Raw genomic sequence first — 15,269 nt, forward strand, 5'->3', positions numbered from 1 at the left:
CGGCCATCGCGCTGCAAGGAATGCCCTTTTTATAATACGACCTATGAGCTAATATCATAACAAATCCTAAGTTGGGATTACTATCAACACTTAGGGTATGGGGAAGGTATGTTATGAAGTGTATTCGAGATAATATCACTTTCTATTCAATGCCTCCATATTAGCCGGCTATCAACCTAGGAAGTTTGCTCACAAAAACAAATACTTGGTGAATAATGGTGAAGTTAAACCATCATGATTTCTCTTACGAACTGCCAGCGTGCTATCTATTGGAAATGATTTCATACATTTTATTATGGCTTAATAATCAAGTTTTTTAAGTTACGAGCTAAACCTTCGCCTTTGCCAGGCTAAACAATAAACCACCTTCCATGAAAGGTCCCAAAAACACCAGGTTAATACGATGTGCAAACTTCATTCCAGGGCGTAATTAAAATACCGTGATTACCATTACGAACTGCCTGAAAAAATTCAACGATAACTGGACTTATTTTTTTCGTACCCGATCGACCACACATCCAAATTGAATCAAATTTTGATGACTTAGTCCAGAGTTCACATTTCGCTCCATTTATTAAAACCATCACAGACTATTGTAAATAAACGGTAGCTCCAAATTATTTAACATATTATGAGTTACTTGCAACAAAAAGCATAGACTTTAGATATAACTAAGGATTTTCTCCGAAATAAGTTTCAGCCATGATGAACATTTTATTCGATTGTCTTTTGTTTACCAAGAAAAATGGAAAGAGGTCTTAATTTCAAAATATTAAAATGTGTTCTGGTTTACATTGCACATTAAATGCTTAAAATAAGTTTAATAAATTATGGATGTTCATTCAAAAGGAATCTCTCCGAATGAAGAGATGGAGCCACTTGGCATTGTTACGCTTTTGATCTCCTTCCTTCCTTTTAAGTTCGTGTAGTTGAAGTCTGTGTCACTGCTCCGATAAACTCAGCTCGGTGTGTGTATTTTGCTGCCTAATCAAAATGGTGAGTCCTCTATTGTTGAATATAATACACTAATGAATAATTATTATCTCTATGATAAGTGCTGTGAAGATGAAATTCATCAAAATGTTGGAGTTCTAACGAATTTAATGAAATGCCCTTGACTACCCTTGGATGTCAGTCGAATAATTAATATGTGACACAATAGGATAATTACGTGGATTGTATCGTCTTTCATAGTTAAGTTGTTGTTTAGCGTGCATTATCCATTGATCCATTTCTTTTCGACAGGTTGAGCCAATTCGTGTAGTAGTTACGGGAGCTGCAGGGCAGATAGCTTACTCCTTACTGCACCAAATAGCCAAAGGAGATGTTTTCGGCCATAGTCAGCCTTTAATTCTTCATTTGCTGGACATTCCACCAATGATGGGTGTTTTAAACGGAGTTGTTATGGAGCTCAATGACTGTGCATTACCTTTAATTCATGGTCTGTTCATTTCATGGGCACTTAGTAATGGTTACCTTCCCATAGTTAATAATTATTAAAGTTTTAATTGTTATATTATACCACTTGTAGAAATGGTGGCAACAGATAATCCTGAAGTTGCATTTAAAGATGTGGAAGCAGCCTTTCTTGTTGGTGCAATGCCTCGTAAAGAGGGAATGGAAAGGAAGGATTTGTTGGCAGCAAATGTTAAAATATTTAAAGCTCAGGTAAGTACGTACGCCTCGGAAAAAATGTGTATATGTAGTGTTTTTATAAACCTGATCATGTAAATAATAGTGAAAGGATAAATTTAAATGTCATGAGCTTTTACGAGTCCCATTTGTGAGAGCCGTATGCATTAGGAAGACTCATTGTAGTGATTGAACTTCTTTGGGTCTAAAAATATGACTTATACGTGTAATTTAGATTTTTTAAATCGAAAAAAAATATTTTTTTCCAGTCTTATTTGTGTGCAAACTTTTCATTTTGTTTTACATGGTTGTGATAAATACAACTGTGCATGGTGATATAAATGGTGATTGTATTCTCACGCTAGCACGTGATTTAAGTCATCGCGGTATTGGCACCAATGCTGTCCGGTAATGTCTCTTGGGCCTTAATCTTTTGTGAAGTGTGTACTAAGGTGTTAATTTAAAAAAATGTAAATAATTAATTTTCATAAAAAACAATTACTTTCACTCCTGTGGTTTTTCCCATTCATCTCTAGAACTGGTATCGAAGTAAAAGTATGAAAACAAAATGTTTACTTAAAGTTATTTGTTTATAATTTTTCCCAAACAACGAAATTGTATCAAATTTACATTATATATTTATTTCACTGTATTTTCCAATTAATTGCCAGGAGGTGAAACATAAGTTGGCACTTTCTGCCTAGCTGGTTTATTGTATTGTTTCAGCTGTGATTAATTTTAATAGATACTGTTGAATTCGGGTGAATACTGAAGGTATTTATGATCAAAACATTTGGCAGAATATCAGTGCCTCAAGACACCTAAAGTTTAGTGCTTTGAAATTGAATAAGCTACCCCGCCACGTATCCCCTTTTATCCTTAGGCCAATTCATATTTTCCATCCTACTGTGATCTCAAAGTAGTCAGGTAATGATGAGACTATTGAAATTACAAAACATCCTGCCAATTGTAACAGGGAGAATGGTCGCTATTTTCACATCACATGGAAATGAATTTTTCAAAAACTGATATCACCATCAATCTTCCTGTACAAGTCTAGCCAAAATCAACTTGGTGATACTTGGGTAGTAGCTGTAGCTCTGGAAAACTGTTGTCAGAAGAAACAAGAATTGGTAAAACTTGATATAATGCAACCTTTGCAATATACCTAGTAGTAGTTTTGAGGGGAGGCGACCGACAGCTAAGGTCATTTGCGCCATAGGGGATGGACAGGAAAGGATGAAGGGTGGAGAGAAACCCGGCGTCGGCATTAGCCTACTCTTTACGAAAGGCGCCAAGGGGTCCGCAGCTTAACGTCCCATCCGACGGACGCCGTACTCACTCAAAGTGCCCTCCACAAAGCACCTCAAGTAGGGATCGAGATACCTCTGAAAAATATTCAACACCGCCGGGATTTGAACCCGCGCCCTCAGGGTGGGAAGCCAGTACGTTAGCCCCCGCACCATCTCGATCCCCCAATATACCTTCTGGAGGCCTTAATGCATTACTCGTTATACTTTTGGAGGAAGAAAGAGACCTTTTATATTTTAATACACAACAGAATTTCAAGGAAACTGCGGGAGATGCCGCAATGGTAACTTTTAACAGAGTCATCCGCTAATATGGCTTCCAATACAACAATTTCAGAGTGTAAAAATCGTTCGACTTGCCCGGGATTTGAACCCGGATCCCTCCCGGAACCAGGATGTCTGGTTGAGTGCTTTAGCCAGTTAAGCTATCAAGGTGTCCTCTTAAACTCTGAATTTTGGGAGCTTTTAAAGGAACAAGATGTTGTGACAAAATACCGTGTATACAATGTCACAGGCATTCGTAGTCGTGCACCACGCACCACAGTCCACGGCATTAAAGCCAACTTTAAACACTTTGGCTGTTTATACCTTGACAAATTTCAAAGAAACTGCGGGAGATGCCGCAACAGTAACTTTTAATAGAGTCATATGCTAATTATTGCATTGAAATGCACATTAGCAGATGACTCCAATAAAAGTTACTGTTGTGGCATCTCCCACGGTTTCTCTATCTTAACTATGATTTGAGATAAATTATATTTGTTGAAATGGAGTCTTGAACTTGGGTGCAATGCAATTATATAAGCATAAATGGACTACCCATTTTACTAAGCGGTTTCCAGTATTATATTGTCATATTCAGAGTTTAACATTGCATTTTGACCTTATAATGTGAAAAGTAATCAAGTAATTTTTATTATTCTTTGTAAATTGATGCATTAAATGAATTCATTGTTCATAAAATGTCATAAAAATTTGTGATAATTTTTCTTTGCCTGTTCTTATTTTGCAAATGTGCATTTTCACTTAACAGAAATGTTTGGCTGCATTAAATATTCCCTTGTTTGATGAGGAAAAAGAACAAAAATTAATTAATTAATTTGCAAAATGACAATAAAAATGGAAAGGTGATTGAATGTGTTTATTCTTATGAGATCGTATGTGAATGGAATTACAATACGGAATAGGCAAAGCAAAATTTTGCTGAGAAACCTAGCCATTAACGTGGCATTAATGGAATGTTATTAATTAAAATCCCCACATAATACTGTGAGATACAGTGTACCTCATCAACTGTAGTAATGGGCATTTTAATTACCTCAAGCATTCCTGGGACGAAATATGGTTATGACCCCAGTTAGTTTGTTCAACAATTATTTCAAACTTCATCTTTGCCAGTTTTATTTTTCTGTTTTCAATTTTATCACGTAAAACTGTTAATGTTGTCTAAATGTTGGTCAAAATATTTGCTTTTTTCTGACCAATATTCTAATTTCAAATCTGGGAGCTCATGTCTTTACCTGCAGTTTTATCATTCTTTGTGATTCCTGGATTTTCACTGGAATATTCTTTGAAAAATGGCATGTTGGTAGTGTAAATGTAGAAACCGCAAAATGTCTCCTAAATCTTAAAAAAATCTTAATTCACGTAAAGTATCAGTTCTTTTAAGAATATGGAAATGAATTTGATTTGATATGAAAATAATAAAATGATTGCTTAAGTAACAGAATCGCTACTTAAGGAGTCTGCTTCAAGAAAGAACGTAACAAAACATTTAATGTCCAATAAAAATTTCTCCACTACTAGAAGAATATATTAATACGGTCTAGTCCTCATGGGTTTTCCACCAGGTGAGGGTTTCAGCTGCTGATTTTTGGATGGTTAACTCTGCCATTACCCTCAGGATATTGATACCAAGTTGATTCATTACTATTGCCATCCTTATATATCATCCTCTTAGGCTCAGGTCACTTCTGATTGACTGTCAGTCACATTTTCTCTCCTTCAACCTTTGAACCTGGAGTGTTTATTTCTGGAATATTGGCTTCCGTGTTTGGCTGAAAGCATATCCTATGTCTGGGTTGAAGGTTCTTCCTTCAAGATATATTTCTATTGCATCTTTGGTCAGATAGTCCCAGTAGCCATAGGCTCTACTAATTGGGTTTGAATCATCAAAGAAAATCTGATATACCCGAGTAAGACTGTACTCCACTATGGCTAATTTCTCAGGATAGCTGAATCTGACGAATCTCCTGTGATACTTACTTGAGTTTCTATGGAATGTTCACTCCAATGTATGCTTATTTGTGCCTAATGGGATGCGATAAATTTCCATGTTCTTTTGAGTCCCAGAACATTTGTAACTCTAAAAGGTGGCTTCTTAGTTTCTCCATTTCCTTCAGGATTGTCTCTATTTTATTTTCTTAACATCCTCTAGAAATGGTGGAGATGTACAGAAGACAAGATCCATTGTTTCCTCACCTTTAATTTTTTGAATGAACCGTATAGTCATGGGCTTATCCATCTCTTCAAAAATTCTATACTTCTTAATGAGAGACTGAGGAATGGATTCAAAGCTCTGTGGAACATAAATCTAAACATTTCCAGCACTAAGAGAATGACACTTTAATGAGCTGGCCAACTATGGAATTGAGATGCTGAATAAATTCCTAACCCATTTGAACAACCTGCTCCTGAGCATTAAATTCACCATGGAGATTGATCAAAACCATTGCCTGTCCTTACTCGTTATTCTAATTCACCATCAGGAAAACAGAACCCTGGGATAGGGGGACCAATAGTCTTTACATACAGTAGCTCAAAGAAGTAACTTGGATGCATGTAGCTGTGATTCTGATGATATGGAAGTAAGGCAGAATACACATTAAAATTGTTATATTGTGAAAAAATACGATTGTGTGATTATATTTACCTGGGGAGTCTTTCCACGACATCTACATCTACTCCATGCCCCGCAAGCTGCTGCTAGGGCATGTGGTAGGGGGTTGTTAGGGACCACCCGTAATTAAGAAAAACACCACATGCAAAAGCCACAAAATAATATAATCCACAAATAAATTATGGAAAACAATCATGCAACAACCCAAACACATGCGAACACACAAACTACTAACCAACATACACATGCACCTAAAAATATACCTGATATCTTTACAATGTTTAATTATGTTCCGTCTAGTAAATTCAATCTTTTTAATATTTCTAAAGTGCCTTAGGTATCTTATTATCACGATTTCTGATTGTTTGGGGAAAGAATGAGTATTTGTATTTATCTGTACTGGAATCTCCCTTATTTTATCTTTATTGTCAGATCTACTTAAGTAGTATGGGACCATAATAATTCCTTTAGTGCCCTTGTTAAACTCATTTGTTCTGAACCTTTCTAAAATTCTTATGTAAGTCTCGCTTGTTCTCTTTTTATCCAAATTGACTCCCAGCCTAAATCCTCTAAGAGACCTGTGACACTTGTGTTCTTATCATAACAATTTTTAATGAATCTGGCGGATTTACTCTGGACTTCATCTAATTCTTTTTGCCAAATTTTCTCCCAAGGATCCCAAATACTTGTGACATATTCCAAATGAGTTCTAACTGGAGCCAAATAACCTCTCTTTAACTTTCTCATGACATTTCCCTGAAATAGATCATGTTATGTGAAATAAACTACCTGAATATTATTCTATATTTGATCGGCAGAAGGCCCCAATGTTTTGTGTATGTTGGAATTTTGATAAGTCACGTTGTTTGTGATTATGCATTTCAGGATTGGCCCCTGTATGTAATACAAGGCCCGTGTACGTTACGTGAGTCCGCACCCGCGACCTAGGAGGTTAAGTAAGCGTTTTCCATGAGTCTAACCGGATTTGCTGCTATTGTTGCGACTTATGAACTTGAAAGTCAGAAAAATAATTGGCCATGACTTCGTCCGAACGTCGGCGTAATAATTATAGGCCAGGGGCGCCCGAGCGTGGTTCATTAGGTTACTGACACGATGGCGCTTCCAACTCTGTTCTAAATTGAGCCACTATCGTTGCCAAAAGGCTTCTAGCCACCTGTCGTAATATATAAGCACGTCTCCCTTTCGACGGGAACTGCTAACACTAAGAAATCTAGCAGTGAAACTTTTGTAACGAAGCCCAATTATTCCGTTGATGAGTACTCCCCGCTTCCCTAAGGCTTCACGGAAATGTCTTCATTTAACTCTGCAATCGGCATAACGAAACGGACATGGAAGAACGAGAATCATGAGATCGCCTCGCTCATTTTAAGCGTTTTCCCTATATACACTTCAGAGCACAAAAAACTCAGTAAAAATGTAGTGGAGTATTAGTTATTTGGAGAGTATGTTTATTGAATAGTATACAGCAACGAAAATACCTTTAATATTTTGGATGAGTTGCGATCGAGATGTTTTTTTCATTTCGGCCCTCGGTATTTATTCGTTCTTCAAAAACCTACTTCTATTATATCATATGCATGGGCCACGTCAGGGTACTTGACGTCTATGTCAGTTTAACAGATAACGTGTCTCCAAAGATTAGAGAGACATTAATTATGTCAATTGTGAAATGAGTGAGAGCGTTATTATTAATGATCCAGTTATCTACAAATAGGTGGTTGGTCTCCAATATTTGTTGAAGCGAAATAGTGGTTAAGCAAATGATCTCGCTAATGAATACAATGAGAATCACGTTCATCAACCTCATAGTGGGTATATAAAATCATTTGTCAGGATGTATTTCGTTCTTAAATTCCAAGTTTGAATTTCCCATCATCAAAAACTGATTAGGCCTGAAGTATTAGTTTTACCATATTTTGGTGTCTCTGATAATCTTACAATTTTCGGTTCTTGTAGAGTTATGTCTAGAATTCATGTAGATACCACCGTTAGAAATGAGTGCTGACGATGATGATGGTGACTCAATTTTAGGACTGCAATTTTACCAACTTAACTAATTTCAGGACTGGAAATTGTACCAACGTCCAGTTAAGATTTCGGAGTGACCTGATCCATTAACTGACATTTCCCGACTTTACTTTCATTCGCTGCGAAGAAAAAAATATAGGACGGCAGGACATGGTGGTATATTTTGCGAACGAACTATACGTAAATGAAAACGGCGCAAGTGAGCCGAAGGTTCAGGAACGCACGGAAGCACATAGTATACGCCTCATTAGTTACGATGTGAAGACATCCTTTTCGGCCTGCCTTGAATACGCGTCAACTTACAAAAGCTGGAACTGGTCGGCGCACTGTTGGCGGCCGCAGGTTATAATTTTTTTGGCATTGAAAATATTTCGGGGACCTTGGCGCGATGGATGCTAGCCCGGGAGTGTAGGTAGGCTTATTTTTCCGTTATTAGATCCGTGAAATGCTATCCTGCACGCCAATTCGTCATTCGGGTTAGCAATCGAGGAATAGTTCGTAGAGCAACTTCCATCTATCCTGTTACCTGCCCATATTTGCTTCGTGTAGATTGTTTAAGGGAATGATATTTGGAGGCAGTCAATTCACAGTACATTTAAAAATTAATTATGTTATGGTGTCAGAAATATATGTCCTGGGAAACTCTGGGAACATAAAATCAGCACAATGGCAGCTTAAGTAGGAACATGGGGCTTTAACTTCTTGGAAGTATAATTTTGTAATTTTTTTTACCTTTTTAAAATTAGTACCAATTATGAAATACATTTTTCATCTTTCATTATATATGTAATCAAATATTTTTTCTGGATGTCTATTAACTTTAAATTTCATTCCTCATGTTTCTTACTTCATATCCACCAAGAAAGTGAAAAATATATTGGATATGTTTTTGGGCATTTTAAATTTTATTTCATTTATCTTACTATTTTTTGTGATACGTAGCCTACTGTCAGTTTCATAACAATACAGCTTTGGACTTTAAAAATTTGTTACTCCGGCAACTTTTTGCTGCAGATCAGAGTATTAAAGAGATGCTGATATCTTAATGAATGCACTGTTTACATGTTATCATAATGAGTGACAATTTGATCTTAACTGCATGAAAACCACATAGCTAAGTTTGGCTTTCCAGTGATTAAAAAGACAATTTTTCTTGGCTGACCACTAAGATCACCACCAAGGCCACTCTGGCCCCTAAGGGACATGATGCTTGCATTTCATGAAAGGCACGCAGAGAGAGTAAGAAATAAGTTGCCCAAGAAAATTAAAATTAATTAGGAATTCTTAGGGTAAGTGCTGCGGCATAAGAAAGAATCATTTTTTTTCTCTATCTCGCAATCACCATTGTAACACTGGGCATATGCATGCAGTATTTGTATGTATTACAAATATCAAGCCATGATACTAGATTTCAACAAAAACATTTAAATAAGCATAGGTGTACTAGTTCAACGAAATACCACAGATTCGTGTGTGAGCATGAAGAGAAAGAAACAGTCACCAAATGAAATATTTAACTGCTTCATATATTATGGTTATTACACTTTGAATTCCTCATTTTTTATTAAATGGCTTTAGAGTTTTTACATCTTCAGTTACTGAATTGCAAGTTTTGAATATGGTTATGATGGATTAATGGTATATTTTAGGTTGATGATGTGGGATTTTTAAGTTGAGACAGTAGGATCTGGTCATGGACCTGTGACTGTTTGGGTATATATTTGTGACTTTCAGTCCTGAAGACATGGAAGCTGTTAAGTGAGACAAGCCTTGTCTTCTTTCTGTTACTGTTAGCCATTTTAAACTTAGCATATTCATCTGTTTCTTGAGCCTATAATTTCAAAATCACCTATGTTTTGTTCATGGCCATTTGAAATCTTCCAGTGTCCTCATCCACATGCCTTAGTTCACAAATTTTTTAGAAGTTTTTGCTCTGCAGTTAGAAGAATGTATTTTTATGAGTTATTTCTTTTTTCAGGGCCAAGCATTGGACAAGTTTGCAAAGAAGTCTGTTAAAGTTTTAGTGGTGGGAAATCCAGCCAATACAAATGCATTAGTATGTTCAAAGTATGCTCCTTCAATCCCCAAAGAAAATTTTTCAGCTATGACTCGCTTGGATCAGAATCGAGCCACAGCAGAAGTTGCAGCACATGTGAAAGTACCTGTGTCATGTGTTCAGGGTGTAATAATCTGGGGAAATCATTCCTCTACACAATTCCCTGATGTTTCCCATGCTAGAGTTAAGCTTCAAACAGGGAAGGAAACCACAGTCTATGAAGCAGTTGGTGATGATAAATGGCTTCAAACGGAATTTATTGAGGTAAATATTGTTATATAACCACCTAAGCCCAAGTAAATATGTCTAAAGGTTGAGGTTTTGGCAAAAGAAAGTGAGGAATTATTTTTTCATACTAAATTTAAGTGTTAGATCCTTGAGCTTTGCAAATAATTGATGATAATAATTTAATGTGTGATGTCCACATATACTAAAATTTATGATGCAAAGGTTGTCGAGCCTTAGTATTGATGCACATGTCTTTTGTAGTCAGCAGATTTAAGGGCATTGTAAAATTTTCCTTTACAGTAGATTTTATGTTTTTGGTGATACCTGATGATCTTTATAGTATCCGTCCATTCACTATAAGAAGTATTCAACTGCTGTTAACAGTATTTTTGAAAGTTTATAAGTAGGCATTAATTTATTTCAATCATTAATGTAATTTGTAAAAATTAGGTGAAATTTGATTATTATTGTATTCCTCAACTGAAAAAAATTGAAATAATCATGGTGAGTTTTACCTTCATGTGATGGGAACTCCTTAATCTATTGAATTATTTGTGCACTCTCTAAATTTTGGACTTCTACCGATTTGATTTACATTCCAAAGTAGTCAACACCCTTACAGCAGTCAGGTGATATGTGCTAACAATTTTGCATTTACAAATTTTCACAGAAAATACAAAAGCGTGGTGCAGAAGTAATTAGGGCCCGTAAACTCTCATCTGCCATGTCTGCAGCCAAGGCAGCTGCTGATCACATGCATGACATATGGCATGGAACTTCAGGTGCCAGTTGGGTGTCGATGGGTGTGTTTTCAGATGGCTCCTATAATGCTCCTGTAGGTGTTATGTTCTCATTTCCTGTGACAATTCAAAATAAAGAGTGGAAGATAGTGCAGGTATGTTTATTTCAGTGCATATTGTTAACATTTAATCTCATAATTTACCTAGTATACCATTAGGACCTTAATTTAGTTGGAGATCAGTGAAATGGAAAAATTATATAGTTGAAGAACTTAAGATGTGTGACTAATCCCTATCGAGTAAAATTGCTCCCATGGAATTAGGTTGGATATGTATCCTTAAAAGTAGCTAACTGTAGCATTCAAAGAAAAGACCATTACAGGGTGCGGCAGTTATCTCTGGACAAATTTGAATTTCCTATCATGTCGTAATTTCTCTGGAGGTTGCGATTGGTGGTCATGAAAGCTATAGGCATCATCTAGTAAACAGTCATGCCCTCAAAATAGCTATAATGTTACAAAAAAGTAGAGAATACAATCGAAGAGCCGCTATTATCGAAAGTGTTTGCACTGGGCGTTCGCCCAGTGAAATAGTTCGATTCGTCGGGTACCCCAGATCAACTGTTAACGACCTTGTGGCTAAATATGCTGCTCCATAGGAGCCTGGGGTAACAAGGTTTCGCTAATCCGGCAAGGAAACCTCATTCGAGGAAACGCGGGTCACGAACTGCGACAGTCGTCAAGAAGGCTCGGGTGCTGATTTAAGAGGACCTGGGGCGATTGCTGAGGAAATTGGTATCAGAATTGAATGTTAGGGGGTGAACAATGCGTCGGATGGCAGAGGAGGAACTGCGATAAAAGTCGTACACAATAAAGGGGCGACAGATGCTGTCTGAGGCTGTCAGAACAGAGCAGATTGCTTGCTGCAACCTGCTATTACGTTCTCTAAAAAATGAAGCTGTGGGGCAAATCAGATGCTTTTCTGATGAAAAATTTTTCACCAGAGAAATGATTGCTCGATTGTTGCTCGAACAAAATTTCCAGCTTGTGTTCACGTTCTAGGTGTTGTCCAGGGAGGTGATCATGCTGCCACATTTCTTTGAATAGGGATAAAATATCACAAAAGAAGTCTATCTGCAAATTTTGAAGAATGTCGTGAAACCGTGGATGGTAACTGTGGCCTTGGGGAGACAATGTCTTTCAGCAGGATGGTACACCATAGAAGCTCATAGAAGTCATTTAGTCCATAACTGGCTCTCAGATAACATTGACATGTTCTGGTCAAAGGAATTCTGGCCCCCGAATAGCCTGGACTTGAACCCCCTTGACTACGATATTTGCAGCGTAGCCGAAAGAGTTACCAACGAGATGAGGCAGCCTAATGTTGCATCTCTATGCATCACTATCATAGCAGCATATGCGAATATGGGCGGCACTGATTTAAAGAGTGCATTCAGGACTATTGGAGGTGGTCATTGCAGCTGAAGAGGGTTACATTGAGTATTGTTTTTCTTAACAGATACCACTATTTGTATGTAAAAGGATTCTCATTTTCGTTTTTAGTTTTTTTATAAATTTGCGCTAAACATAAGTTTCATTTATCTGGATTTAAGCGCCGTACCCTGTATATCTGAAAGTAAAACTTGTCCTTTTTTTGTCCATAATGAAATTTTTCAATTTCTGTAATTCAATCAAATCATGGGGTAATATCAGGGCGGAGATGAAAGAAGGTGGTGGGGATGTGAGAGCATGTTGCTGTGAGGAGTGAAAATGGAAAGGGAAAAGCGTGCATACAGTGTCACTACAGGTGATGTTCATCTCTGTCATGTTAGTTCGGCATTGATAAAAAAGATGAAGGGGGAAAACAGTTTGTGGTTTATAAAGAAAAGAAGGGGTGACCCCCCCCCCCCCCAAATGGAATCTTAATTAGAATTTCACAAGTCAAGGAGGAAATTTGGAAAATATTGTCTGCAAATTTTCTATTTTGATTATTGTTTTGCTGATTATTGGCTGTAACATTTTAATTTTGATTGAGTGCATAATTCATTTTCCAGACTTTGACCACTCTGTGTAATGTCTCTGGTAAAAGATTACTGTTGTTATTGCCCTCAGATATATATTTGACAAAGTTTAATTCTGGGTCTATTTTATAAATAATATATTTTATGATATGATGAAATTTAGGCCCTCTTAATGTGTTCATATGATAGTGCAAATAATTGTGAAGTGTGCTCAAATTAACCTGTTAGGAATGTATCATGTGATGAGTTGATGGTCAAGTTTTGGAATGTTGAATATATGCACTTCCCTAGGCTTAATTGGTAAAGGTGTGGCATTACATTTAAGGTGACTGGTAAAATGGAAATCCTATCCAAGCAGATCTCTTTATTTTGTTAGCTAAAATATTCCATGCTGTTCACAAATGCGAAAGTTGCCCTTTGTAAAAATAATTTGCTTGGACTAAGATTTGAATCCAAAAAGACTAGGTGAGCTGCTGAGAAACTTACTCTTGTTCATTCCGAATGAATTTAAAGTAATAAAAATCCTTAGAATTTCATTGAGGGATCCAAGATCAGAAACTGGTTTGCCCTGTGAAATTCCCACATTTGTATGCATACCAGTAGGTATCAGCTAAAATTTCTTCTGTGCATTTAATATGGGTTCTTTGAATTTCATTGTGCTCACACTCATTCTTGTATTATTCTATTCATAATGTACTTATGTGTTTATTTACAGGGATTAACTATAAGTGAGTTTGCTCAGGGTAAGCTGGATGTTACGGGGAAGGAGTTAGTTGAAGAGCGTGAAGAAGCACTTGCTGTTTGCCAGGATTGACTGTATGATGGCAACATATCAGCAGTACAGAGAAATAGCTCTGATGGCATTGTTAGAGATATTGCTATTAGTAGGTTATAGGAAGAGGGCCTACTTATTTTGAAATGTAAGGTTGTGTAATTATGCGCGGGATATTTTTATATTGTCCATGACTTTCTTGTACAGAGGAAAGGTTTTTGAGGCTATTGTACACATTGAAAAATTGTCTGTTTTAAGAAAACCTTATCTAATTCTGTTGTTACTTTTTGAGTGAGTTACATGTTAATGATTGTTTGTATTTGTTATGATTTATGGAAACCTTTTTACATAATGGGTAAGACATGTTATAAATCATGTGATTTTAGTTGTCTTTGAATAGCCTCAGTGATATCTAAATATTTTCTACAATTGTTGACAATTGGTGCTTTTAACGAATGAAATTTATTAATTGTTTCAAAATTTCATTATATTTATATTGAATGCTAGCGTTTCTGGAAAATATTTCCCATCACTGAAGGGTTTTTAGCCCCCACTCTTTATGCTTTCTACACAGTGTACAATCTCTATTTGCATGTATCTCACTGGATGGTTGCTGTGAGTGCATGCATTCTCCTGCTAAGTTAGGCCAACAACTTTTGTGATACTATATCTGGCCACTCTATGTAATCACTCCATGGTGATTGACATTTTCCATTTTAGAAATGAATTGAGTGAAGTTCCTAAAGCTCATTACAGGAACCTCTGATGGTCCAGCATTTCCAGTGGGTGATGTTAGGGCTCAGTGTGGATGTGCCCATTGCCCTGCATTTCTTGCCAACACTTCATACAAATCATTGATACAAAGTGACAGGCAAAACAGTGCCAGTGCAGCCCCTCCTGATCTTCATTCATCTGTTCACAAACTTGTTAGTAATTGATAGGAAAATGCCAACATGCACTCATTGAAGTTTTTTCACTGCAAATACTTGTGCTCCTAGGAGTTTTACAGGCATTTCCTTGTCTAAAGGTAAGGCAAGCTCATATTATTAACCAAGCAATTGTAATATCTCAAGGTGATTGGACATTTATTATATCACATAAGTTGAAAGTTTAATAGATTCAGAGGCTAGGTCAGCAGCACAACAATCTCCATATTAAGGAGTATTCATCTTGTGTAAACCTCACAAAATCAGTAAATTTGTAAAAAGCCATGGTATGGGGTATTAGTCATGCACTTATTTTAGCTGATGCTGTATTTACTAAGTTGCAAATACTGAATAAAAGCAATTTGTTAAGTAAATAAAAAATTATTGATATCAAATGTAAATATGTTTCTGCAACTGAGAATTAATTATTGTAGATTATCAATTATCACCCTGGGGCATGTGTTGTTTAAGGGAGAGGCATCAGTGTTAAATTACTGGTATACATTCCCATACTTAGTATCATCCAACTACTTGGTTCTCTGTTGGTTCATTTGTGAAATTTAGATACTTGGTGATAGCTAATCTTGGTTATGATAGCTAATCAAGGTTATGGTAATGATAATTTTACTGGTTCCGA

At 36.6% G+C, this 15,269-nt stretch overlaps 1 protein-coding gene across 1 annotated transcript; it reads left to right on the forward strand.

Moving 5' to 3' along the window:
- Positions 1-868: 868 nt before the first annotated feature.
- On the forward strand, positions 869-15,013 carry Mdh1 (malate dehydrogenase 1). The gene is made up of 6 exons (XM_071598587.1): positions 869-996; positions 1,246-1,441; positions 1,532-1,668; positions 9,869-10,210; positions 10,845-11,069; positions 13,650-15,013. The coding sequence occupies exons 1-6, from the start codon at positions 994-996 to the stop codon at positions 13,746-13,748; spliced, it is 1,002 nt and encodes a 333-aa protein (XP_071454688.1). The 5' UTR covers positions 869-993; the 3' UTR covers positions 13,749-15,013.
- Positions 15,014-15,269: the final 256 nt, after the last annotated feature.

Source organism: Hetaerina americana, unplaced genomic scaffold (assembly GCF_022747635.1).
Source record: "Hetaerina americana unplaced genomic scaffold, ioHetAmer1.1.p SCAF_10, whole genome shotgun sequence".
Lineage (NCBI taxonomy): Eukaryota > Metazoa > Arthropoda > Insecta > Odonata > Calopterygidae > Hetaerina > Hetaerina americana.